The 27,064-nt window shown below is 44.1% G+C and overlaps 1 protein-coding gene across 2 annotated transcripts in view; it reads right to left on the reverse strand.

Annotated features, from left to right (window-relative positions):
- The window catches only part of LOC140426304 (zinc finger FYVE domain-containing protein 9-like), a 240,937-nt gene that overhangs the window by 103,063 nt on the left and 110,810 nt on the right, over positions 1–27,064 (reverse strand). For both annotated transcript variants that reach the window (XM_072510889.1, XM_072510887.1), the window contains exon 2: positions 363–2,545. In XM_072510889.1, the coding sequence (XP_072366990.1) occupies positions 363–2,312 (1,950 nt within the window). In that variant the 5' untranslated portion in view covers positions 2,313–2,545. The remainder of the gene's footprint in view (positions 1–362; positions 2,546–27,064) is intronic.

The following is a 27,064-nucleotide window of genomic DNA, read 5'->3' on the forward strand; positions in this document are numbered from 1 at the left end:
ATCGCCGCAACCGGAAGTCCCAATCTGTGCCATTCTCAACAACTCAATTGAAAACAATATCTAGGTTTGTTAGTTCTTCCCCCTGCCCCCCCCCTCTTCCTTCCCCCCCCTCTTCCTTCCCCCCCTCTTCCTTCCCCCCCCCCTCTTCCTTCCCCCCCCTCTTCCTTTCCCCCCCCTCTTCCTTTCCCCCCCCCCTCTTCCTTTCCCCCCCCCTCTTCCTTTCCCCCCCCCCTCTTCCTTCCCCCCCCCCCCCTCTTCCTTCCCCCCCCCCCAGTACACCACTCAATTACTCAATGTTTAAAGCACATGGTTTTTAAAATTCTTTGAAAATATAAACACGCCTAATCAGAAAGACAACTCACCTTTCCACAAGCTCTGCAGTGATGACGCCTCTTTGTAAACGTAAACTTCAGCTCACATTTCATACAGTTTGGTGCTTGGGAATCTGGTACCCATACCGGAGCTACATCACCTAGAGTTGTAAATGGCTTTCTGAGGGTTCCTGAAAACTGTCCCGCTCGTAGGTCATTATCTGGACTTTCAGCTCCCAAAGTATAATCAGAGTTGATATCTTTGGAAGCTCCAGCACAACACACTCCTAATTCATCACCATTAATGCTGCAATCTAAAGCACCACCATTCAAAGAACAAAAGGAGGCATCCTCAGGGTGGTCAGTTTTATCAATAAATCCTACATTTTTGTTTTTTGCATTGTTTGCTGAGTTGGTTGAGCCCAAGTCATTCAATAATTGGTTAGTCAAAGGTTTTGGGATTTGTAATTTCAAGTTCAGAGGTTGCTTGGGTCGAGCACCTCCAAACGGAATACTGACTGGTTGCGCATTATTTAGAGCTAATTTTGCTGCATTTTCATGAACACAAGCTACTGTAGCAGACTGGGTGGGAGTGTTAAAATAATTGTCTTTCAATTGATCAGCAATATCACTAGAAATACTTAATTTGGCATCAGTCATTCCTATTTCCATTGTATCGTTTTCCCGGTGTTGTGTGTAGTTGTAGCTCTCAGACTTGCTCTCCTCAATCTCCTTCTCTTCAGTTACTGAATCCTCTTTTAAAGGCAAAGATTTAGAAACACAGACTGTGGCTGTACTTGGCATGGATGTCGAGTCCAATCCGTCACATGAACAGCAAGGTGATGACACTTGTTCCTTCACATTAGCACACAAGATGTTTGATCCTTCCAGCCAATCTTCACCAGGAACCACAGAGTCTGCCAATGGTTTTGTTAGATTTAAAACAATCTCACCATTATTTCCAGAGTCTTTCTTCATCATCCTGTTTTGTAACAACGAATCATCTTCCAATGCTTCATGATTGATTTGTCCCATGCACTGAGTTACCTGATCAAATTTTGCTTCAGACTGAGATATTTTACGTGAATGATAAGACAGGTCAATGGTACACCCCTGCATGAACGAAATGTCATTGATTTCATTGTTTTTTTGGCAAATACTGATGTCATTCTCAAAATGGTAACCATCATCTCCACAACTACCATTTTTTGAGGAGTTATATTGTATTGCCGTCAGATTTGGCTTGTTAATTACAGAACAGACCTCAGGTTGTTGAGATTGTGTTTTCTCAGAGTCTATTTTTAGTCCAGCACAATTATCCGGGTCACCCACTATCTGTGTATTAATTATTTCATCCAGGTTTCCATCAACATAATCTCCAGCTTTTACAGCTTTACTATTTTCAACATGTATTAGTGATCCATCTTCAAGTTCTGCAGCAACTTCATTTACTTCAGTTTTTCCAGAGAATGAATCATTCAATTCATTTCTGCCAGTAGCACAATCCACCCCAGATAATGCATGCCGTTTACAAACAACTGATAAATCCTCCACCATCCAAGACGCCTTTGAATCAGGCAACATATTTTCCATATTTGTACAGTTCCTTAAACTTTCAAATGAAGATTTTACAGACAGTTCATCCATACAGTGTGTATTTAATTGTTCAATACTTTGCATTGCAACAGTCTTCTCTGTTTGACCATTCATGTCAGATAACAATTGTCCACTTTGCAGATTTGAATTTTCTACTATAAAGCTGTTCACATTCAACATATTTTGGCTGTTAGAGTTGTCTTCCTGCAATAAGACATCACACTCTGCTGGTTGACTGTCAGAATTCTGTATAGCTAATCCAAATATACTTGAATTCATATCTTCAGAAAAGTTCTGTTCATTTTCACAAGTAGATTTTGCTGATGATTCAGGAGAATTTGGCCAATGCTCACAATTACTGTCTTTGTTCCTCACAGCGACTCCTTCATTATTAATTCCTTGCATATCAAGCGGTAGATTTTCTATGGCATCATTTCCATTAAGACAATGATCCCCTCTTCCAAATACTGTAATTTCCAGTTTAGGTGAAGAATGACATTTTAGTCTTGCTTGTACCTCGCTGGGCAATGTTCCCACGTTCACATTCGACAAGGCTGGATTTAATGACAGCAGGTGAGAGGGTGGATCCAAAATCTGACTCCACTTTGCCTCAAATATACTTGGAGACTCAGTCTCATCTGGAGAAAAAAAAGAAATAAATGCAGGCATTATTACAAATGTAAACCTACTTTAATTCTATTTAGTTTTATTAATTTATACTTGTCAAATGCACATTGGTCAATCATTCATTCAACTCTCCTTGAACCAACTATTGGAAAACAGGAGAAGCATCCATCAAAATGACACCCAAAATAAATCTACTGCAGGATGAAATTTCAACTTTTGCTTACATCTATTAATTTATAATAATTTCTCATTTGCACTTAATGCTCCTAAAATGGCAACGCAAATTTACGTAAAAATACAAGACCATACACAAATGATTTAACATTTTGTTGGGAGTTTCAGCTAGTGCAGGGTACTATCAAGGAGTATTTGTAACAATGGAGATCAACAGGAGTTCGAACTTTATAAATCACTTGTTGGGCCTCAGCTAGAATATTGTGGGTAATTCTGGGCAGCACACTCAAAGATTTAAAACCATTAGAAAGAGCACAGATGTTACCAAGCAAGGAGGACTTCAGTTTGAAAGGTTGGAGAAAATATGACTTTTTTTGGAATAAAGAAGGTTAAGGAGATCAAATTAAGAGGTTTCCAAGATAGGAAATTACTGCCTGGTAAATAACTGGAGGTCATGAATTCAAAATCATCAGATAAAAATCAAGAGGTGGGGAAAAAAGAAACTTATTCAGTAAAAGTTGTTGTGATACAAAACATTACCTGAAAAAGTGGACACTAATACTAGAAATAATTTTAACAGGAAGTTGGACAGGAACTTAAAGATGAGGGACTTACAGGGTTACAGACAAAGAGTAGGAATACGGGACAAAACGTAGGAATACGAGTCTAAAACCAAATTTTAAGTTTCGATGATTCAGTGAACTGGAACATAAACCTTCATAAAGGTAATTCATGGATGGTGCACAAATTGTAACATATAAACAAACTTGACTGTCCATTGGTATTATGAAACCACACTTGTCCTCCTTTACTTTTATGAGCAGGATAAAGAGTCCCGCATGGTGTGCGAGGGTGCAGGACATCTCTGACCGGCTTGAAAGGATACTGGAGAGGGATGGGGAGGATGCAATTGTTGTGGTCCATGTCAGTACCAACAACATAGGCAAGTCTAGGAAAGCGGACCTGTTGAGAGATTATAAAGAGCTAGGATTCAAATTAAAAAAACAGGTCCTCAAGGGTCATAATCTCCGGATTATTGCCCGAGCCACGTGCAAATTGGCATAGAGAGGCAAGAATAAGGGAAGTTAACACGTGGCTGAAAGAGTGGTGTGGGAAAGAGGGGTTCCTTTTCATGGGAAACTGGCATCAGTTTTGGGACAGGGGGGGGGACCTATACCGTTGGGATGGTCTCCACCTGAACCAAACTGGGACCAGATTTCTGGCGAAAAGAGTAAATAGGGTGGTCAATAGGACTTTAAACTAGAGATTGGGGGGGGGGGGGGAGAAGGGAAAGTCATGGAACCAAGAGGTGAAGTAATCAGTGGGAAGCGTGGCTGCGTAGGAATACAAAAAAGCACAAAAAGACAGAACTCAGGAGAGGTTACGATAGTCCCCATCCCACAAAATATGACACAGTGTATGGAAAGGCTCAGTAAACCAAGGTCCACCACACTAAGAAAACAAAAAGGGACGGTCAATAGAGAATTAAAGGTGCTATATTTAAATGCGCGCAGTGTACGGAATAAGGTAGATGAGCTTGTGGCCCAGATTGTGACTGGCAGGTATGATGTGGTCGGCATCGCAGAGACGTGGTTGCAGGGGGTTCAGGACTGGCATTTAAACATCCAGGGATTCACAACCTATTGAAAAGAGAGAGAGGTGGGCAGAGGGGGCAGGGTTGCCTTGTTGATTAGGAATGGAATTAAATCAATAGCACTAAACGACATAGGGTCAGATGATGTGGAGTCTGTGTGGGTAGAGTTGAGGAACCACAAAGGCAAAAAAACCACAATGGGAGTTATGTACAGGCCTCCTAACAGTGGTCAGGACCAGGGGCACAAAATGCACCACGAAATAGAAAGTGCATGTCAGAAAGGCAAGGTCACAGTGATCATGGGGGACTTCAATATGCAGGTGGACTGGGTAAATAATGCTGCCAGTGGACCCAAGGAAAGGGAATTCATTGAATGTTTACAGCAGGGCTTTTTGGAACAGCTTGTGATGGAGCCCACGAGGGAACAGGCCATTCTGGACTTAGTGTTATGTAATGAGCCAGACTTGATTAAAGATCTTAAAGTAAGGGAACACTTAGGAGGCAGTGATCATAATATGGTAGAATTCAATCTCCAATTTGAAAGAAGGTAGAATCAGATGTAAAGGTGTTACAGTTAAATAAAGGTAACTACAGGGGCATGAGGGAGGAACTGATGAAAATCGACTGGGAGCAGAGCCTAGTGGGAAAGACAGTAGAACATCAATGGCAGGAGTTTCTGGGAGTAATTGAGGACACAGTACAGAGGTTCATCCCAAAGAAAAGAAAGGTTATCAGAGGGGGGATTAGGCAGCCATGGCTGACAAAGGAAGTTAGGGAATGCATCAAAGCAAAAGAGAAAGCCTATAATATGGCAAAGAGTAGTGGGAAGTCAGAAGATTGGGAAGGCTACAAAAACAAACAGAGGATAACAAAGAGAGAAATAAGGAAAGAGAGGATCAAATATGAAGGTAAGCTAGCCAGTAACATTAGGAATGATAGTAAAAGTTTCTTTAAATACATTAAAAACAAACGGGAGGCAAAAGTAGACATTGGGCCGCTCCAAAATGGCGCTGGTAATCTAGTGATGGGAGACAAGGAAATAGCTGAGGAACTAAATAAGTACTTTGCGTCAGTCTTCACAGTAGAAGACATGAGTAATATCCCAACAATTCAGGAGAGTCAGGGGGCAGAGTTGAATATGGTAGCCATCACAAAGGAGAAAGTGTTAGAGAAACTAAGAGGTCTAAAAATTGATAAATCTCCAGGCCCAGATGGGCTACATCCTAGAGTTCTAAAGGAGATAGCTGAAGAAATAGTGGAGGCGCTAGTTATGATCTTTCAAAAGTCACTGGAGTCAGGCAAAGTCCCAGAGGATTGGAAAATCGCTGTTGTAACCCTCCTGTTCAAAAAGGGAACAAGGAAAAAGATGGAAAATTATAGGCCAATTAGCCTAACCTCGGTTGTTGGCAAGATTCTAGAATCCATTGTTAAGGATGAAATTTCTAAATTCTTGGAAGTACAGGGTCGGATTAGGACAAGTCAGCATGGATTTAGTAAGGGGAGGTCGTGCCTGACAAACCTGTTAAGAGTTCTTTGAAGAGATAACAAATAGGTTAGACCAAGGAGAGCCAATGGATGTTATCTATCTTGACTTCCAAAAGGCCTTTGATAAGGTGCCTCATGGGAGGCTGCTGAGTAAAATAAGGGCACATGGTATTCGAGGCAAGGTACTAACATGGATTGATGATTGGCTGTCAGGCAGAGAGTTGGGATAAAAGGTTCTTTTTCGGGGCCACAGCTGTTCTCTTTATATATTAACGATCTAGATGACGGGACTGGGGGCATTCTGGCTACGTTTGCCGATGATACAAAGATAGCTGGAGGGGCAGGTAGTATTGAGGAGGTGGGGAGGCTGCAGAAAGATTTCGACAGTTTAGGAGAGTGGTCCAAGAAATGGCTGATGAAATTCAATGTGGGCAAGTGCGAGGTTTTGCACGTTGGAAAAAAAGAATAGAGGCATGGACTATTTTCTAAACGGTGACAAAATTCATAATGCTGAAGTGCAAAGGGACTTGGGAATCCTAGTCCAGGATTCTCTAAAGGTAAACTTGCAGGTTGAGTCCGTAATTAAGAAAGCAAATGCAATGTTGTCATTTATCTCAAGAGGCTTAGAATATAAAAGCAGGGATGTACTTTTGAAGCTTTATAAAGCATTAGTTAGGCCCCATTTAGAATACTGTGAGCAATTTTGGGCCCCACATCTCAGGAAGGACATACTGGCACTGGAGCGGGTCCAGCGGAGATTCACACAGATGATCCCAGGAATGGTAGGCCTAACATACGATGAATGGCTGAGGATCCTAGGATTATATTCATTGGAGTTTAGAAGGTTGAGGGGAGATCTAATAGAAACTTACAAGATAATGAATGGCTTAGATAGGGAAGTTGTTTCCATTAGCAGGGGAGACTAGGACCCGGGGGCACAGCCTTAGAATAAAAGGGAGTCACTTTAGAACAGAGATGAGGAGAAATTTCTTCAGCCAGAGAGTGGTGGTCTGTGGAATTCATTGCCACAGAGGGTGGTGGAGGCCAGGACGTTGAGTGTCTTTAAGACAGAAGTTGATAAATTCTTGATTTCTCGAGGAATTAAGGGCTATGGAGAGAGAGCGGGTAAATGGAGTTGAAATCAGCCATGATTGAATGGTGGAGTGGACTCGATGGGCCGAATGGCCTTACTTCCGCTCCTATGTCTTATGGTCTTTACAGAGTACAATAAGTACCTTTAATTTTAGAAAACTGAAACAAGAATATACTGAAACAGAGAGGACACCAAACATTAGAGAAAAGATGACATTAAAAAAACTGAATGGAAACTTAATTCTATAATCCATTGAATTTTATAATTTTAAGCATACTTGCCATTTTGTCCCATGCACAACCTCCCTGAAAGGGCTCCCAACTGTCCCATTCCGATGTAATTTCCAATATTAAATTTCACAAACATTTAGCAAAATCTTTTTTAAAAGCCATTTTAGATTCCACTTCCATTATAGTTTTGGGTATGCCCCGTAACCTTTATTTCTCACATCAACCTCCAATAATCTTATTTATGTTCTCTATAGTTACCAATTCACCAGTCTGTAGAAATAATATAAGAGTTACACAATCAAAATTTCTCTATTTTGAGTAGATCACTTTGTAACCGTCTTAAGAGTCTAATGAAAAGTGGTCAATTTCTTGATTTTACTGGGTTAATTCGTGATTAACGGAAATAATGCATAAATGTTGGAAATCTGAACAAAACAATGCTGAAACTGTACAGATCATCATTTATAACTTTAGTTCCTCCGATCCTGTGTGGAACAAGCAAGTCTCCACCAGCCCCGGTCCATCAATCTCTTTCGCTCCAGCCTAGGTATTGTCCCACTCTTTAAGGTCCTCCTTAAATGTACTTCGCCGGGTATTCTTTGGTCAGCCTCATCATCCTTTTCCTTCTGGTGGTGCCCATTCCATTGCCACTTTGGCAGAGCTTGCAGAGGCGCGAAATGTATCCTGCCAGTCTCAGTTGTCTCTCCGTCCCAATGTACCGCAGTTGCTTCTAGCCAGTTCTCTGCAGAACTTCTTCTTGGTGATGTTGTCTCTCCAGGTGATACCTAGGATCTTACATAGGCAATGCTGGTGAAAGACATCCAACTCATATGACACCATTGCTGTTCTCATCTATGTCTCGCTAACACAGATTGCAGTTGACATTACTATGGACATGTTGTAAAATCGCAGCTTCATGGCCACACTGATGGTGTTGGATGCCCTGACCGTGGGGAGCTGCTTGTGCGGCTGTTAACCTGTACAAATTGCCTCCCAGAAGATATTGCTTCCGAGGTAGGTGAAGTAGTCGACATCCTCCATGTTCTGTTGCCTGAAGGTGATCGGTGTGCCCCGTTACCATCCAGCTGTCACGGTCTTGATATTCTTGCAGCTGATGCTTAGACCAACCTTAGCTTCGCCTCTCCCTTTCTCTTTTTTTTTTTTAAATTTAGAGTACCCAATTATTTTTTTCCATTTAAGGGGTAATTTAGCATGGCCAATCCACCTAACCTGCACATCTTTGGGTGCTGGGGGTGAAACCCACGCAGACATGGGGAGAATGTGCAAATTCCACATGGACAGTGACCCAGGGCCAGGATCGAACCCAGTGCACTGCCTCTCTCAAGACTGGTGGTCATGCTTTGAAGCTTCTTTTGCCAGCAAGGCGATGTCATTTGCGAAATCCATTCTGCCCAGCGATGGTGCTGCCATGGGATGCCAAAGTCTGCACCCACAATCGCTTTCTTCATGATGAAATTGATAATCAAGAGGAAAGGAATGATGTTGAAGGAGTCTGTGGTGTCAATGTTTGGCTTGAAGCAGCAGCTGGATTCGCAGTACAAGGCTTTGAAGGTGTTAATATTGCTCCAGGATGTCATACTGTCTTGCAATGTACCCGAGTGACTGCCAATGGATGCTTTAAAAGTGTTCTTGAAATCAATTAAGTGCTAACAAATGGCTTCTGATACTTTTTTTATTAAAATATGTTTTATTGAAATTTTTTTCCCAAACAACAATTTTTCCCCTCTTACAAAGCAAACAATACAGAAATTTTTAACAATACACAAGTAACAAACCCCCTTAATCTTTGACCTAAACTAAACTAACGCCCCCCCCTCCCCCTGGGTTGCTGCTGCTGGTCATCTGTCTTCCCTCTAACGTTCCCCTAGGTAGTCGAGAAATGGCTGCCACCGCCTGGTGAACCCTTGAGCCGATCCTCTCAGGGCAAACTTTATCTGCTCCAGTTTAATGAACCCCGCCATATCATTTACCCAGGCCTCCAGTCCGGGGGGGTTTTGCCTCCTTCCACATGAGTAGGATCCTGCGCCAGGCTACGAGGGACGCAAAGGCCACAACGTCGGCCTCTTTCGCCTCCTGCACTCCCGGCTCTTCCGCAACTCCAAATAGAGCTAACCCCCAGCCTGGTTTGACCCGGGCCTTCACCACCTGCGAAATCACTCCCGTCACTCCCTTCCAATACCCTTCCAGTGCCGGGCACGCCCAAAACATATGTGCGTGGTTTGCCGGGCTCCCGCCACACCTCCCACATTTGTCCTCCACTCCAAAGAACCTGCTCAATCTTGCTCCCATTATGTGTGCTCTGTGTAGCACCTTAAATTGAATCAGGCTAAGCCTGGCGCATGAGGAAGAGGAATTTACCCTGCTTAGGGCATCAGCCCACATACCCTCCTCTATCTCCTCCCCTAGTTCTTCTGTGGCTTCTGATACTTGAGGCTCTGCTCCTTGATCCTGAGTGCAAATCTTTGCTCGCAGTACGATTTGATACCCCAGAAACCTGCCTGTTCTTCGCAAAGGGTACTGTCAACTTATGCTTTTAATCAGTCGAGGAACACCATGCTGAAGACTTTGCCGAGTACTGATAGTAGCGTTATGTCCATCCAGTTGTTGCAGTCACTGAAGTTCCCTTTCTTTGGCAACTTGACAATTACTCCGCCTCCAGTCGTCTGGGATATTCTCCGCTAGTTGTCTGGGACATCCTCCGCAGTACAAATCTTGTTCAACAAGTCTGTGAGTTCTGTAATGAGTGTTCCTGCCATGTTTCAATAGCTCTGCTGGTATCTCGTTGATCCCAAGTGCCTTGTTTGTCTTCAGGCACTGGATGATTCTTTGGACATTTGATCTGGCAATTTCTCCCAGGTTGACATTCAGCTGCCAATGTGCAGAGTTGTAATCAAACTCTTAACGTAGACCTGGGGCTGAGATCTCCCGAAACCGCTCCATACACCTTGCCTCCTGTTCCTCATCTGTCCTTACCCTTGATTGATACAGAGTGTTGCTTCTTGTACCAGTCATTTCCTATAAAATCTGGTACAGCATCTTGGAGTCATTCCGGAATTTGCTGCTTCTGGTGCTTCCCTGCCCTTTAATTTTACACATCCTTGTTTGTCTCTCCTGCAGCTCTTTTTCATGGTTTTATCCAATCTTGTGTACTTCTCATTACCTTCTCATCTTCGTTCCATGTTCTTTTTCTGGTCCCTCTTTCCACATTTGGTCAGTGATCCATTGTTCTTTGTTGGTCCCTCTCCTCCACCAGATGGTGACTTCTCCACTCTCTTTAATCCCTCTTTAGAAGATTGGTACTTGGAATCTGTTTTAGAGGATCAACTGGAAAGCATCCGCCATGTCCTCATCCTAACTCCATGGTCACTGCCTTCGGGTAGATTAATTAATTAATAATCTTTATTGCCACAGGCTTACATTAACACTGCAATGAAGTTACGGTGAAAAGCCCCTAGTCACCACATTGTGGTGCCTGTTCGTGTACACGGAGGGAGAATTCAGAATATCCAAATTACCTCACAGCATGTATTTCTGGACTTGTGGGAGGAGGGAGCTCATTGATGAAGCAGTTGAATATAGTTGGGTTGAGGAGACTGCATTTTCACTGATAAACACACAAATGCACTACCATCATAAGCTGGTTACGGTGGTGATCAGATCCTACATCCTGCACCTCAACACATCCAGACAATTTGTAGGGATGCCTCCATCTGTTGATGTATACATTGTCAATCTCATTGAGGATGTTACCATCTGCAGACCTCTATGTCTTTCTGTGGAGATTCTGGTGATTGAAGGCATTCCCAATGCTGAGTCCATGGCTGTTGCAGAAGCATTGTAGAAGCTCATCATTTCCATTGAGGGTGCTTGCTGATCCATGGGGTCCGAGTGTACTATTCAGTCTTCGTTGGTTGCCATCGAGCTTAGCATTGAGATCACTGGTCAGTAGCTTTATATCAGAATCCAGAACCTCATCTGCGTCCTGCAATTGGTGGTAGAATTAATCTTTTTCTTCCTCTATGTCTGTCTTTGTTGGTGTGTAAACTTGCGTAAGTGACTTTGGCATGCCTTGTGTGGAATCTGGTGGCGATGGTTTACTGGCTTCCACCCCACTAATGCTTGTGTTAAGCATCTGTTGAGTATAAGGTCAACTTCATGGAGGTAGTGTTCTTCTTGCCCAGAGTACAGGATCGTTGCACCCCCACTGTTGATTCGCCTTAGGTCAGTCCACCCCCATCTTGCTAATGCCGAAGATGTCAAGTTGATAGCTTCTCATTCCTTCCAGCATCTGGGGCATCTCCCCACACAGAAAGATTGGGCTCATCAAGGATTGGAATTTCTTTCAGTTTCAACCAACTTATCATTCGTTCATCCTCGGATATGCCGTTCTTCCCATGATTTGTACATGCGTCTAACTTCTTGCTGTTTCCATGACGGTGATGGTTTTTAACTCTGCAGAAACCACTCCCAAGCCTGGTTGGAAAAGGAACAAGGTTGGGCATGGGGCTAGTACCTGTAAACACCCATCATCATAATTGAAACAGCAATAAGTAGCCAGACCAGCAAACTTCAGTCTTTATGAACAGGCATATTGATGGTGGTTGAAAGTTTAAACTGGCATTTTGGTACAATTGGGGTATAAAATTAGAAAAGGGAGGTGTCAGTGACTGAGATGGAGCACCTGCTTAATAGAAAGCGGTTGAATGATCAATAAGGTGATAACGTAGTAAAAATACAAAAGAAGGGCAGCACTGTGGTTAGCACGGTTGCCCTGGTTCACTCCCAGCCCGAGGTCATTGTATGTGTGGAGTTTGCACATTCATCCCGTGACTGCGTGCATCTCACCCCCACAACCCAAAAAAACGTGCAGGATAGGTGAACTGGCCAAGCTAAATTGCCCCCAAAAGCAATTTTCTTTTTTTTTTTTTAAAGTATAAAAGGATGGGGAAAAGACATTGTAGACACAGACAAACACAAGGAATGTCAGCAGTAAATGCATATCTGAAATTAAAGACAGTGAAACAGAGGTGAGAAACGTAAAATAAGTTCAACCTGTGGCCTAATGGAATGTCCACCAGTCTGTGTTCACTAGACATCTTCATGCATTTATGCCCCCCGTCCTATCCCTCTCCTCCCCCTCCCCAAACCGCCCATAAAAACATCTTCCCCATCCTCTTCCTTTTCAGAGGAATCTGTCCCTTAATGATAAAAGACATAGAGACTTGTATTTATTTTGCACCTTTATAATAATCTTTATTATTGTCGCAAGTAGACTTACATTAACTGCAATGCAACTACTGTGAAAATCCCAGAGTCGCCACACTCGGGTACCTGTTCGGGTACACTGAGGGAGAATTCAGAGTGCCCAACTCACCTAACAAGCACGTCTTTCGGGACTTGAGGGAGGAAACTGGAGCACCCGGAGGAAACCTACATGGGGAGAACGTGCAGACACCGCACGGACAGTGACCCACGTGGGAATCGAACATGGAACCCTGGCGTTGTGAAGCAACAGTGCGAACCACTATGCCGCCACTTTATACCCAATGAAGCATTTTTGAACTGAAAATGGCAGCCAATTGTGCATGGTAAGGTTTCATAAACAACAATATAATAAATGACCAGGTCATCTGTTTTCACTATTGTTGAAGAATAAAGATTGGCCATGGCATGGGGAGAACTCCCCTGCTCCACTTCAAATAGCAGAATCTTTAATATTTACCTAAAAGTGTTGCTACTATTGCACCCGAGAGATTTTTCAACAGAGAAACACTCCCTCCGTTCTCATTTTACACCTCCTTACTTTGAGAGGACTTTTTTCAGCATCTTCCCATGCAACTGCAAAAACCCATTGTATTTATCTATTCGTCCAACCATTGCACAGGGTTAAAACACCCCTTCAATTTGGTACATCAATTGAGATGTATCTTGTAGTTTTTACTATCTATAATACTATATTTACTTCTCACAGTGTAGCCTCCTCTACATTCAGGAAACCCAACATAGAATAGGAGATTGCATATTTTATTTGCTCTTCGGATGTGGACACACTTGCAAAACACTATGTATTGCCCTCTGGGCAACTATAAAAATAATCTTTATTAGTGTCACAAGTCGGCTTACATCAACACTACAATGAAGGTACTGTGAAAACCCCCTAGTTGCCACACTCCGGTGCCTGTTCGGGTACACTGAGGGAGAATTCAGAATGTCCAATTAATCTAACAAGCACATCTTTCGGGACTTGTAGGAGGAAACTGGAGCATCCGGAGGAAACCCATGCAGACATGGGGAGAAGGTGCAGACTCTGCACAGGCGGTGACCTAAGCCGAAAATTGAATCCGGGTCCCTGGCGCTGTGAAGCAACAGTGCTAACCACTGTGCTAACTGAAGAAGGGTTAAACAATGAGAAAGATACATGTAAACCAGAGGAGTGGCACATTCCCTTTCCTAAAGGACAGTAATAGACAGTATAAATATTTTAAAGAAGGGCACTTCGAAGAATTCAAGGCAACGAGGCAGAGTCAACATGGTTTTATGAAAGGGACATTGTGTTCAACCAATTTATCGGAGTTCTTTGAAGGAGTCACATGTGCTGTGGACAAAGGGGATCAGGTGGATGTACTATACTAAATTTCCAGAAGGTGCCACATCAAAGGTTATTGAGGAACATAAAAGCTCATGGTGTAGGGGGTAACATATTGATATGGATAGAGGATTGGCTAGCTAACAGGAAACAATTGGAATAAATGGGTCTTTTTCTGGTTGGCAGGATTACAATTTATATAAATGACTTGGATGAAGGAACTGAAGATATAGTTGTTAAATTTACTGACGACTCATAGGCAGTTAAGAAGGTAACTTGCAAAATGGGCATAAGGAGGCTACAAAGGGACATAGATATGTTAAATCAGCATGCAAATGGAGCATAATGTGGGAAAATATTCCACTTTGGCAGGAAGGATAAAAAAGAAAATGATTTAAATTGAGAGAGATGAGATTCAAAGGGATCTAGGTGTCAGAGTGCATCAATCACAAAAAACTAGTATCCGGGTACAGCAAATATTTTGGAAAGCTAATTGAATGTTATACTTTATTATAAGGGAATTGATTCCTAACTGGGGAGGTTATGTTTCAGTTATACAGGGACTGAATTGAGACTACATCTGGTGCACAGTGTACAGTATTGGTCTCCTTATTTAAGGAAAGATGCAATATGTTAGAAGCAGTTCAAAGAAGGTTTACTAGATTAATACCAGGAATGGGTGTGTTGTCTTATGACAAAAGATTGGACAATTAGGCTTGTATTCACTGGAATTTAGAAGAGTAAGAGGCGACGATTGAAATATAGAAGACTTTGGGGGATCATGACAGGGTGGATGTGGAGAGGATGTTTCCTTTTGTGGGAGAATCTATAACTAAGGGTGACTGTTTTAAAAAAAAAAAGGGGATTGCTCATTTAAGAGGGGGATAAGGAGATTTCTTTTCTCTGAGGGTTGAGAGTCTTTGGAACTCTGATTCCACTGCCGATTGTGGAAGAGAAGCATTGAATATTTTTAAGGCAGGGCTAGATAGATTCTTGATTAACAAGGGGGTGAAAGGTTATCGGGTAGACAGGAATGCAAGGTTGAGGTTACAAGATCAGATCAGAACCAAAGCAACTAAATACATATATAAATAAGATATCAGAAATGTTGGGGAATGCAGGGTTTCGTGAGAAGGAGGAACTGAAGGTGATCAATATCAGAGAAATGGTATTGGGGAAATTGATGGGATTGAAGGCTGATAAATCCCCAGGGCCTGATAATCAAGATCCCAGGGTACTGAAGGAGGTGGCTCTAGAAATAGTGGATGCATTGGATCTTCCAGAATTCTATAGTGGTGGTCATCTTCCAGGATTCTATAGACCACAGAACAGTTCCTGCAGATTGGAGGGTGGCTAATGTAACTCCACTATTTAAAAAGGGAGGTCGAGTGAAAGCAGGGCAATATAGACCAATAAGCCCGACATCAGTAGTGGGGAAAATTCTAGAATTCATTATCAAAGATTTTATAACAGAGCAGGATCGGTGGGAGTCAGCATGGATTTATGAAGGGGAAATCATGCTTGACAAATCTACTGGAATTTTTCCGAGGATGTAACCAGTAGAATTGATGAAGGGAAGCCAGTGGGCATGGTGTATTTGGACTTTCAGAAGGCTCATGACAAAGTCGCGCATAAAACATTAGCGTGTAAAATTAAAGTGCATGGGATTGGGGTAGTGTATTGAGATGGATAGAAAGCTGGTTGGCAGGCAGGAAACAAAGAGTAGGAATTAACGGGTCCTTTTCAAATTGGTAGGCAGTGACTACTGCGGTACCATAGGGATCGGTGCTAGGACCCCAGCTATTCACAATATATATTACTGATTTATATAAGGGAGCAAAATGTCATATCTCCAAATTTGCAGATGACACCAAGTTGCGTAGGAGGGTGAGCAGTGAAGAGGATGCAGAGATCCTTCAGTGTGATTTGGACAAGTTGAGTGAGTGGCCAAATGAATGCCAGATGCAGTATAATTTGGATAAATGAGGGGTTATCTACTTTGGTAGCAGATACAAGGCGGCAGATTATGATCTGAATGGCCATAAAATAGGAGAGCGGAACTTGCAATGAGACCTGGGTGTCCTCATACACCAGTCGCTGAAGGTAAGCATGCAGGTGCAGCAGGCAGTAAAGGCGGCAAATGGTATGCTGGCCTTCATTGCGAGAGGATGAGAGTACAGGAGTGGGGATGTCTTGCTGCAATTATACAGGGCCTTGGTGAGGCCACACCTGGAATATTGTGTGCATCTGAGGCAGGATATTCTAGCTATAGAGGGATTGCAGCGAAGGTTTACCAGACTGATTCCTGGCATGGCAGGACTTATGTACAAGGAGAGATTGAATCGGTTAGGATTGTATTCGCTGGAGTTCAGAAGAATAAAAGGGGGATCTCATAGAAACCTATAAAATTCTAACAGAACGGAACAGGATAGATGCAGGAAGGATATTCCCAATGGTGGGTGTGTCCAGAACCAGGGGGCACAGTCCGAGGATACGGGGTAGATCATTTAGGACAGAAATGAGGAGAAATTTCTTCACCCAGAGAGTGGCGAGCTAGTGGAATTCGTTATCACAGGAAGTAGTTGAATCCAAAACAGTGTGTGGTTTCAAGACACAGTTAGATAAAGCACTTAGGGCGAAGGGGATCAAAGGATATGGAGGAAATTAGGATTAGGCTATTGAGTTGGATGACCTGCCACGAGCATAATGAATGGCAGAGCGGGCTTGAAGGACCGAGTGGCCTCCTCCTGCTCCTATTTTTGTCTGTTTCCATCAGCCATGATTTATTGAATGGTGGAGCAGATTTGTGGGGCTGAGTAGTCGACTCCTGCTCCTAATTCGTATGTTCGTATTTTGAAACTGATAGAGAGAATGAATGAAGGTCATTAAGAAAAGGTTGGTTGGATAGTGAGTCTGAGTACTGATGGAATACCAGACAAGATACAGTAAAGCTTTAAAAAGTTGAAGTGGGTGAATGGTACGGTTTCGGAAGCTGGCCTGGAGGCCTCTGGAGTAACCACGTTTTGTAGAATCCTTGCCAGAGACCAGATCCCTGGTCCCTAAACTCCTCCATTCAAAGTTTCTTATCCTCCTATTCAAATTGCCATATGGCTATGCACCCTTCCTCTCTTGGGATCCTTCTCCAGCCTGACAATATTTTGAGATGGACAAGAAAGTAGAAGGGTTAGGATGATCTTGGACACCTCTCAAGTCTCTGCTTTTCACTTTCTCCCGAGTTGTGAACTTGGATTCTTTTTTAAATGTCAGGTGGCAGTTTCTTTATGGAGACGTTTAGCCAAGAGAACGTTCAAGAGGGCATCAGGTTAATGGTCCTTTCAAAGAGCAGTCATGTTGAGTCCCCAACCCCCATTTTATATCACTAATCCTTAGCCTGAATTTCATGCACCCCTGGCGGTGGGTTTTAAGAGCTATTTCCCAGCCAGCCTCAATTTTAAGGCTAGCAGGAGGATTTACCTGGCATGGGGGAAGCCCAAAAATAAACAGGCTTAGATCTCAAGTGGAGGTGCCGTCATCAGAAGCCTCCTTCTGACTTTGGGTGTTCCCCACTAAGGTTCTGTGGCCGCTGAATCTCCCTTCCTTCTGGCCTCTCCTCTGATACCTCAAGCGCCGACTCAAAGTGAGGAGCACAAGTCTTGCCTGCAGCCAATTAACACTCACCCAAGTGTGAAATGGATCTGAGGCAGAGTCAGCGGGAAAATGCTCCCCACCAACGCTTTAGATGGTGGGAAGGGAAACCCTGCCATTCGAAATATTCAGACCTGCAAATCCCTCACTCTCAAGTATCTGTCCAGCTTCCTTTTAACATTTGTTGATGGAATCAGCTTCCACCATTTTTTCAGGTACATTATTCCCAATCCCAACAGCCACATTTATTAATTGAATTCAAATTTCACCAGCTGCCATGGTGGGATTTGTACCAAACCCTAGAGCAGTAGGCTGGATCAACTATTATAATCTACTCTTTCAATACCTTTCATCACCTGAAACCTAGATTAGGTCCCTGTTCCATGGAGAACAGTTCTAATTTTTCCAACATCTCCTCATAACTAAAGTCCATTATCCCTGGTAACATCCTGGTAAACCTCCTCTGTTACGTCTTTAAGGTTTTTATATCTTCCCTGAAGATTAGGTAGCTAGAATTGTCTAAGATACTCCAGCCTAGCTGAGGCCTAACTGGTAGGGAAACAATGCAAGGCTCTAGGGAGAGGGTAGGAGAGTGGAACTAATTGATAGCTCTTTCAAATATCCAAACTAGAATGATGAGCTGAATGGCCTCCTTCTATGTTGAAACGTTCTTTGATTCTGTTATACAGTCACTCGGAATTTTAATTTGCAAGACGTCCGCCCTGTGCAATGTTATTTTTCATACATCAAAGCTATGCAGGTGTGCCATTTCAGAATATTTCAGTACTTTTACTTTCTTTATTCTTTCATGAGACAAGGGCACTTAGAACATAGAACATTCCAGCGCAGTACAGGCCCTTCGGCCCTCGATGTTGCGCAACCTTTGAAACCACTCTAAAGCCCCATCTACACTATTCCCTTATCATCCATATGTTTATCCAATGACCATTTAAATGTAATGGAACCCACTTTACGGGTGCTGGCAAGGCCAACGTAAGACCACCCTAACTGCCCTTGAAATGACTGGCTTGCTGGGCCATTTCAGAAGGCAGGTAAGAGTCAACCGCATTGTTGGAGTTCTGGAGTCACATGTAGGCCAGACCAGGTAAGGATGGCATATTTTGTTCCCTAAATAAACCAGGTCATTTTTTTTTAAATAAAGAAAATCAATGATAGCTCAGATTAGTGTTATATTCCAGATTTATTAATGGAATTCAAATTCCATCAGTAGCTGTGTTGGGACTTGAACGCATGCCCATGACATAATGACTACAATTCCATTTCCCTTGTTCTGTATAATCCGACATCATGTAACGTCCACACCACAACATCAAGCTCATAACACTCGGCACACAAATGGGAAACAAATGTAGAATTCGGAGTTGCAGGGGGATGTAGTTGCTCTCGTGCAGGAGTCAAAACACATTAGTATGCAGGTACAGCGTGTAATCAAGAAGGCTAATGGAATGTTGTCATTTATCAGGAGAGGGATTGAACATGAAAGTAAAGATGTTGGGCGCGATTCTCCAAACTGGAGACTAAGTGTTCGCGCCGTCGTGAATGCCGTCCCGTTTCACGACGGCCGAAACGGATGCGGGGGCAACCGATTCTGGTCCCCACAGGGGGCCAGGACTGCGCTGGAGCGGTTCACGCCGCTCCAGCCTCCCTTCCCGGCACCAAATGGGCGCCACGCCAACCCACGCATGCGCAGTTGGGCCACGTCAACCCGCACATGCACAGGGGACTTCTTCAGCGCGCCGGCCCCTACACAACATGGCGTGGGGGATCAGGGGTCGGCCACGCAACAAAGTAGGCCGGGGGGGGGGTCCCGCCGATCGGTGGGCCCCGATCGCGGGCCAGACCGCATCGGAGGCCCCCCACCCCGCCGGGATGGAGCCCCCTTGCCCCCCTCCCCGACCCTTCGCGCAGAGTTCCCGGCGGCAGTGACCAGGGGTGAACAGCGCTGGCGGGATTCTGCCGTTTCTGCACGGCCGCTCGGCCCATCCGGGCCGGAGAATCAGCGATCCGGCCGCGGACGGCAGCCCGGCCACGGACAGCGACCCGTGACCGGCGCCGTGCCAAATGCGCTGATTCTCCGCACCTCAGAGAATCGCACGCCGGGGTCGGGGCGCGGTTGCAGCGATTCTCCGGCGCGGGGCTCGGAGAATCACGCCCCTAATGCTTCAGTTATTCAGGTCATTGGTGAGACTGCATCTGGAATACTGCGTGCAGTTTTGGTCTTCTTTAAGGCGTTGGCGGCATATCAGAGAAGGTTTACTTTACGGATACCTGGAATGAGCAACTTGTCTTATGAGAATAGGTCAGACAGGCTGGGCTAATTTCCACTGGAGTTTAAAAGAGTGACTTGATTGAAGTATACACGATCGTTAATGGTCTTGGCAAGGTGGACAGGGTTCCTCATGTGGGCGAGTTCAGAACTAGGGGCCAGCGTTTTAAAATTTGGTGCCACTCTTTTAGGACAGAGGTGAGGAGAATTTTTTTTCTGAGGGTTGTGCGACTTTGGAACTTTCTGCTCTAGAAGGCAATAGAAGCAGGGTCACCGAATATTTCAAGGCAGTTAGATTCCCTAAGGTTAAATCGGGGTTAGGTGGGGATGCAGAACTAGAAACACAAACAAATCAGCCATGATCTTATTACATGGCGGAGCAGGCTCAAGCAGCCAAATGGACTACTTCAGCTCCATTCATAATGAACCAATCGGGGTTTTACAACTGACAGTTTTCATGGTCATTTTCTGTTACTAGTTCATAAACACAAACTATCACATTTATTGGATTTATTTGCCCATATTATCATATTTGAAACTCAACCTCCATTTCCAGTTCAGTAACATAACCACTGGTACTCCCTACTGAATATCTCCAGCAGGTCCACCAATTTGGAACTGGCCTCCCTATGGTTTAGTATATTAACTCTCCTGCCCTCTGAAATTTCAGTCTTTGAACTAAACAAATATAGGACATGCATTGAAATCAGTTAACATTTCTGTCTGTAGCTCTCAGGACAATCCATTTTAGTACCTTCAGTTATAGCTGTTATCCTCCAGTTATTTCAAATTATAGGGTGCATGTGATGTGGGGTTGGTCGGGCAATATTGGGACAAAGGAGAAAAAGCCAGAGATTTGAAATTGGGGACTTTCCTACTTTGTGTTTCAAAAGGCCCTCAACTACAGTCATTCCATTTCCTGTATTACTGGCTGTCCCCCTTTCCCCTCCCTTCCACAACCACAATAGAGTTCTCCTTGTCTTCACCATTCATTCCATCTGCCTCCACATTCAATGGATTATCCACAATCTCCAGGACCATGCCACCAGTAAATACATTTACTCATCCCTTCCCAAATTCCAGTGGGACCGTTTCCTCTGCAACAACTTGGTTCATTCCTCAAACACCCCCAGCCACTCCTCCTTCTCATGGCATCACTCCATACAATTGCAACATATGCAATGTCTGCCCTTTTACCTCTTCCCTTCCCATATTCAGGTCCCAAACATTACTTCAAGGGGAAACTGCATTTTACTTGCACATTCAATTTAGAATACTGTATTCGATGCTCACGATGAGGCCTCCTCTACATTTGGGAGACAAAATGCAGATTGGATGTTCTCTCTGCAAAACACAAGCATGAGACTGACCTTCCAATTACCTGCCATTTTAATTATCTGCTTCACTCCCACTCAGACCTCTACCCTCCATACTGTTACAATGAAACTCACCATAAGTTGGAGGAACAAGACTTTATTTTTCGGTTAGGTACTTTACAGCTGACAGACTCAGAGTTTAATAATTTCAGATCATAGGGGCTGGTTTAGCACAGTGGGCTAAACAGCTGGCTTGCAATGCAGAACAAGGCCAGCAGCGCGGGTTCAATTCCCGTACCGGCCTCCCCGAACAGGTGCCGGAATGTGGCGACTAGGGGCTTTTCACAGTAACTTCATTGAAGCCTACTTGTTAGTTTGTTTTTAAAATAATTTTTATTGAGGTTTTCACAAAATATCAACAACTGAATGAAAAAGGAAACCAATAGAATTAAATACAGAACAAGTAAAACAACCCCGTGCCCCCCTCCCCCCTATACATAAATAATAAATTAACACCCCAAATTAACACAGAGCAAACATAGCAAATATATACACTCCCTCAGATCCCCCAGCATAAACAAACAAAAATAAAATAGAACCCCCTCCCTCCCCCGGGTTGCTGCTGCTGCTGACCATTGTCTACCGTTCTGCCAGGAAGTCCAAGAACGGTTGCAACCCCCTGAAGAACCCTTGTACCGATCCCCTTAAGGCGAATTTCACCCTCTCCAATTTAATAAACCCCGCCATATCGTTGATCCAGGATTCCACGCTTGGGGGCCTCACATCCTTCCACTGAAGAAGAATCCTTCGCCGGGCTACCAGGGATGCAAAGGCCAGAATACCGGCCTCTTTCGCCTCCTGCACTCCCGGCTCCTTTGCAACCCCAAATATTGCAAGCCCCCAGCCCGGTTTGACCCTGGATCCTACCACCCTCGACACCATCCTCGCTACGCCCTTCCAAAATTCCTCCAGCGATGGGCATGCCCAGAACATATGGGTATGATTTGCTGGGCTCCCTGAGCACCTAACACACCTGTCCTCACCCCACTTACCTTTCAACTCGACCACCAAGGCCTCCTCCTCCTCCTGCATCACCTGGTAGGTTTCCGAGATCTTCCCCACTCAAATTCCCCCCCCCCCCCCCCCAAGAGTACCGTGTCCTGTACTGTGCGTGGCAGCAGCCGCGGGAATTCCACCACTTGCCACCTGGCAAACGCCCTTACCTGTAAGTATCTAAAGGTGTTTCCTGGGGGGGGGAGCCCATACTTCTCCTCCAGCTCACCCAGGTTCGCGAACTTCCCGTCCACAAACAGGTCTCCCAACCTTCTTATCCCTACCCTGTGCCACCCCGAAAACCCTCCATCTATTCTCCCTGGGACAAACCGGTAGTTCCCCCGTATTGGGGTCCACACAGAGGCCCCAACTTCCCCCCTGGGCCGCCTCCACTGCCCCCAGATTGAGGGTAGCTGCCACAACCGGGCTCGTGGTATACCTCATTGGAGGGAGCGGCAGCGGCGCCGCTGCCAGCGCCTCCAGACTTGTACCCTCACAAGACGCCCTCTCCAGCCTCTTCCATGCAGCCCCCTCCCCCTCCATTACCCACTTGCGCACCATCGCCGCATTGGCGGCCCAGTAGTACCCACAGGGGTTGGACAGTGCCAGCCCCCCCCCCCCCCATCTCTACTCCGCTCCAGGAACACCCTTCTCACCCTCGGAGTCCCTCGCGCACACACAAACCCCATTATACTCCTGTTGACCCGCCTAAAGAAGGCCTTCGGGATAAACATGTGGAGGCACTGGAACAGGAACAGAAACCTTGGGAGCACCGTCATCTTAATTGACTGCACCCTACCCGCCAGGGACAGCGGCAACGCGTCCTACCTCTTAAGCTCCTCCTCCATTTGCTCCACCAGCCTTGTGAAATTAAGTCTATGCAGGGCCCCCCAGCTCCTGGCCACCTGGACCCCCAAATACCTGAAATTCCTCTCCGCCCTTTTTAGTGGGAGCTCGCCAATCCCACTCTCCTGGTCCCCTGGGTGATCCACGAACAACTCGCTCTTCCCCATGTTGAGCTTCCCCTGAGAAATCCCCAAACTCCTTGCGGATCCTCATTACCTCCAGCATTCCCCCAACCGGGTCCGCCACATATAGCAGCAAGTCGTCCGCATAGAGTGACACCCTATGCTCCATCCACCCAGCACCAACCCCCTCCAGTTCCTCGACTCCCTCAGTGCCATAGCCAGGGGTTCAATCGCCAGCGCGAAGAGCAGGGGGGACTGGGGACACCCCTGCCTTGTCCCTCGATGCAACCGAAAATACTCAGACCTCCTCTTGTTAGTGGCCACACTCGCCATCGGGACCTCGTACAACAGCCTAACCCACCTGACAAACCCCTCCCCAAACTCGAACCTCTTCAGCACCCCCCACAAGTACCCCCACTCTACCCTATCGAAGGCCTTCTCAGCTTCCATCGCCACCACTATCTCCGCCCATTGAAGCCTACTTGTGACAATAAGTGATTATTATAGTCAGAACCTCGGTGCCCATTCCATTACCATTTCCTCTCGTCTTGCATCATCCCCTTTCTCATTTAATCTCTCCTTCCTTCCACCTTATTAGAGATCTTTCTCTTTTTTCTTCACGTTCAAACAGGAATGACCATACAGAATAATTCCTTTAAAAGAAAACTTGAATTTTAAAAAGGTGGCACAATGCAAGCGTTTCACTTCAGAGCTCTGCTCGGATTGGTCACCCCTACTTGCATGAAACTTTTCAATTTCACTGCAAACAGTTAACATCGCAATACTACAGTTTGTCTGATCCATAGATCTGTCCAGCAATCTGCTCAAACTGAATTTTAAGTTCACCAATCAAATTCCTCTTACACATCATTAAACTACACTCATATTACACAAATCTGGTGCCAACTCCAATCTAATTGTAAATCACAATTGATAATAAACAAAGTTTTTGCCATCTTGCCAAGAATGTAATCTTAATGGAATGCAAAGTGTTAACTCGAGTAGGCAATTCCCTAAGCTACATATTTCATGCTTGATTGGAACTACTATCAGAGTAGAATTAATATAACTGATACAAGCCTGAGGTTCCTTTTGCTTGTGTTTATAATCCTCTGACAGTTCCTTCACTTTCTTGTTAAACCCTTTTATCAAAGGGCACTTGTAATTACTTCTGTTAGTTTTTGGGGGAATCGAACAAATACAAGCAAATAAATCAGCAAAGCAGGATTCCCCAATTCTAATTTGCTGCATTTCCAAGTGAGGTAGTATGGAGCAGGTTTGAAAAAAGTGAATATTTGAAAGCAGAAAATTAATACCCATGAAAGAGCACACACCTGTGACATCCACTGGTAGACAAAAAAAATGTACTAAAAGGCAAAGTAACCATAGTCACCAATGAGATGAGATATTAAGCAAAAAAAAGACTTCCATAAGTGCAAGGAAAAGTGGAAATCATGCAGACTGTAAGAGCTAATAGTAAAAATTTTAATTTAAAAAAAATCAAGAGAAGAGTGGTGAAGGGGAATGCAGGTCCTTTAAAAACAAATGCAGGTATGGTTATATTGAAAAATAAACAGAAAATGTTTTCAATGAGTGATTTGCATCCATTATTACAGCAGAGGGCAACAACAAAATGAAAGCAGGGGAACTTATAAAAGTTTTGGGGAGGGTCTTAGGTGGTTTAATATAAATTTTTAAAAAGGCAAGGAAACTGGGCGGCATGGTTGCCCTGCTGCCTATGGCGCTGAGGACCCGGGTTCGAATCCTGGCTCTGGGTCACTTTCTGTATGGAGTTTGCACATTCTCCCTATGTCTGCGTGGGTTTCACCCCCTCAACCCAAAGATGTGCAGGGTCGGTGGATTCGCCATGCTAATTGCCCCTTAATTGGAAAACATTAATTGGGTACTCCTAAAAAAAAATTCTTAAAGGCAAGGAAAAATTTCATGAAAAGTAGTGGGTTTAGACAAAGGTCCAGGACCTGTAGGTTTCCATTCAGGGTGCTTAAGGAGGGGGACATAGTAAATGCATTAGTTGTAATTTTTCCATAGTTTCCAGATGCAGGAATTCTGCCCCTGGATTGGAAAGGTAAAAAACTGCAGCCGTCACCATTATTTAAGCATGGAGGGTGAATCATGCAATTTTACCAACTGTGGGAAAGTTACGTAAATCCATCAAAGACAAACTGATGGAGCACTTGAACAAGTGTCAGCTTATTAGGAAAGTCTGCATGGACTTGTGATTAAAGTAGAGACCCTGGCAACATTCAAGAATAGGTTAAATAGGTTTTTAAGGAATGTAGAGATAGGGCAGGCAATGAGATTTGGATGACAGTTTCTGCAGAAGCTAAACACAGACGAGTTGTACAAATTGGCTGGTTTTGCTGTGTAGTTTTTATGGATTGCCTGGCACAACCAATGCAAATCCTCTCCTTGCTGGTATTTGCTCGTTTGCACAAAGTTTGTAGGAATTCAGAAAACCATTATAGGTTCATGGATTCAAGAGACATTTAAAGCCCTTCAGCCTACCATGTCCACACTGGTCAACAAACATCTAACTACACAAATCCCATTTTTCAGTGCTTGGTCTATAGCCCTGGTAATTACAGCAGTGCTAGGAAATATATAAATATTTAAATGCCACGAGAGTTTCTGACTCAACCACCCTTTCAGGCCATGAGTCCCAGATTCCCATCCAAGTGAAAAGGTTTCTCAACCACCCCTCTTAGCCTTCTACCTATTAAGTGCAAGCCCTTGGTTATTGTCCACTCTACTAATCAAAACAGAGTCTTCCTAATCCACCCTATATCTGGTCCTCGTAAAAATATCAATGTATACTATTACTAATGGAGCATCAACTGGCATGAGTGGAGTGAATCACCTCCTGAAAGAAAAATCTACATTTTAAAATAACCCCAAAATAAAACTGCAAAAGCCGACTTGTGAAGTAGCAAAAAAAAAATTGATCATCACTTAGAAAAACATCCTGGTGCTAAATGTGAATACTCAAGTCCCAGGTGAAGAGTCCCAACACAAAAGCTGGCTTCTTTCACTGCACAAGAATAGAGCACAATGAGACACATTAACCTGTGAATGCACACCGGGGGGAAAACTGTGAATGCACACCGGGAAAAAAACATCTTAAAAGGGAGACCATTCTTTGACATGGTTTCCCTAAAATATAGGCTACTTTTGGTTCCACTCCAGTGACGTGTGGAGGACAGTGAACAAATTGAATATGAATTGACCCACCTGTCACTGGGTCAAAATCCTGGAACTCCCTCCCCAACAGTACTGTGGGTGTACCTATATCACATGTACTGCAGCAGTTTGTGGCAGTAGCTCACCAACATCTTCCCAAGGGCAATTAATGATGGGCAATAAATGCTGACCTAACCAGCAACATCTACATCCGACAAAATACTTTAAAAATGCAACTTTCTATTTACTGAGAAACTGTCATTTTGGAGAACTTAAAAGGCTGTTGGATGACAACTATTGTATTACTTACTGCCTACAATATGGGTGTCAAGACATGCTCCTTTTACTGGCCACTTAAGGAGTCTGTGGACCACATGTGGAACACCGAGAACCCATTTAATTTCTTTAATGCTCATATTCTATGCTTCCATTACCACCCACGTCCCACCTCAGGTGATACATTTCTCTCATATTCGTCCTCCTCCCTCCCATCATGTTCAAGTTGGCATGTTGACCGCACTGGCACTATTTCCCCAGTGAGTGGCTGAATACTGACACATACCATGGTCAGGATTCTCTATAGAAATGATTTCTACGTTGTGCATCAACATTTAATTCTTGGAGCAGCAGGAGGTAGTTACTGGAATAGATGCTACGGTATGGTGAGATGAGTCCGAGATGCACTAACAATCTTGAAATGCGGGGACAGTGATGCTGCACATGTGTAAGCCAGATTGATTGAGCTCACTGATTCAAGTCTGACCACAAACTGCAGAATCCCATTCCTCACAGTCTTCAAGGGCAGATTTCTTTTCTTCCAAAATAAAAATGAAACATCAATACACATCTGAAGAAATAAACTTACCTTCATTCTGTTCAA

The sequence above is a fragment of the Scyliorhinus torazame genome, chromosome 7 (assembly GCF_047496885.1).
Source record: "Scyliorhinus torazame isolate Kashiwa2021f chromosome 7, sScyTor2.1, whole genome shotgun sequence".
Taxonomy (NCBI): Eukaryota; Metazoa; Chordata; class Chondrichthyes; order Carcharhiniformes; family Scyliorhinidae; genus Scyliorhinus; species Scyliorhinus torazame.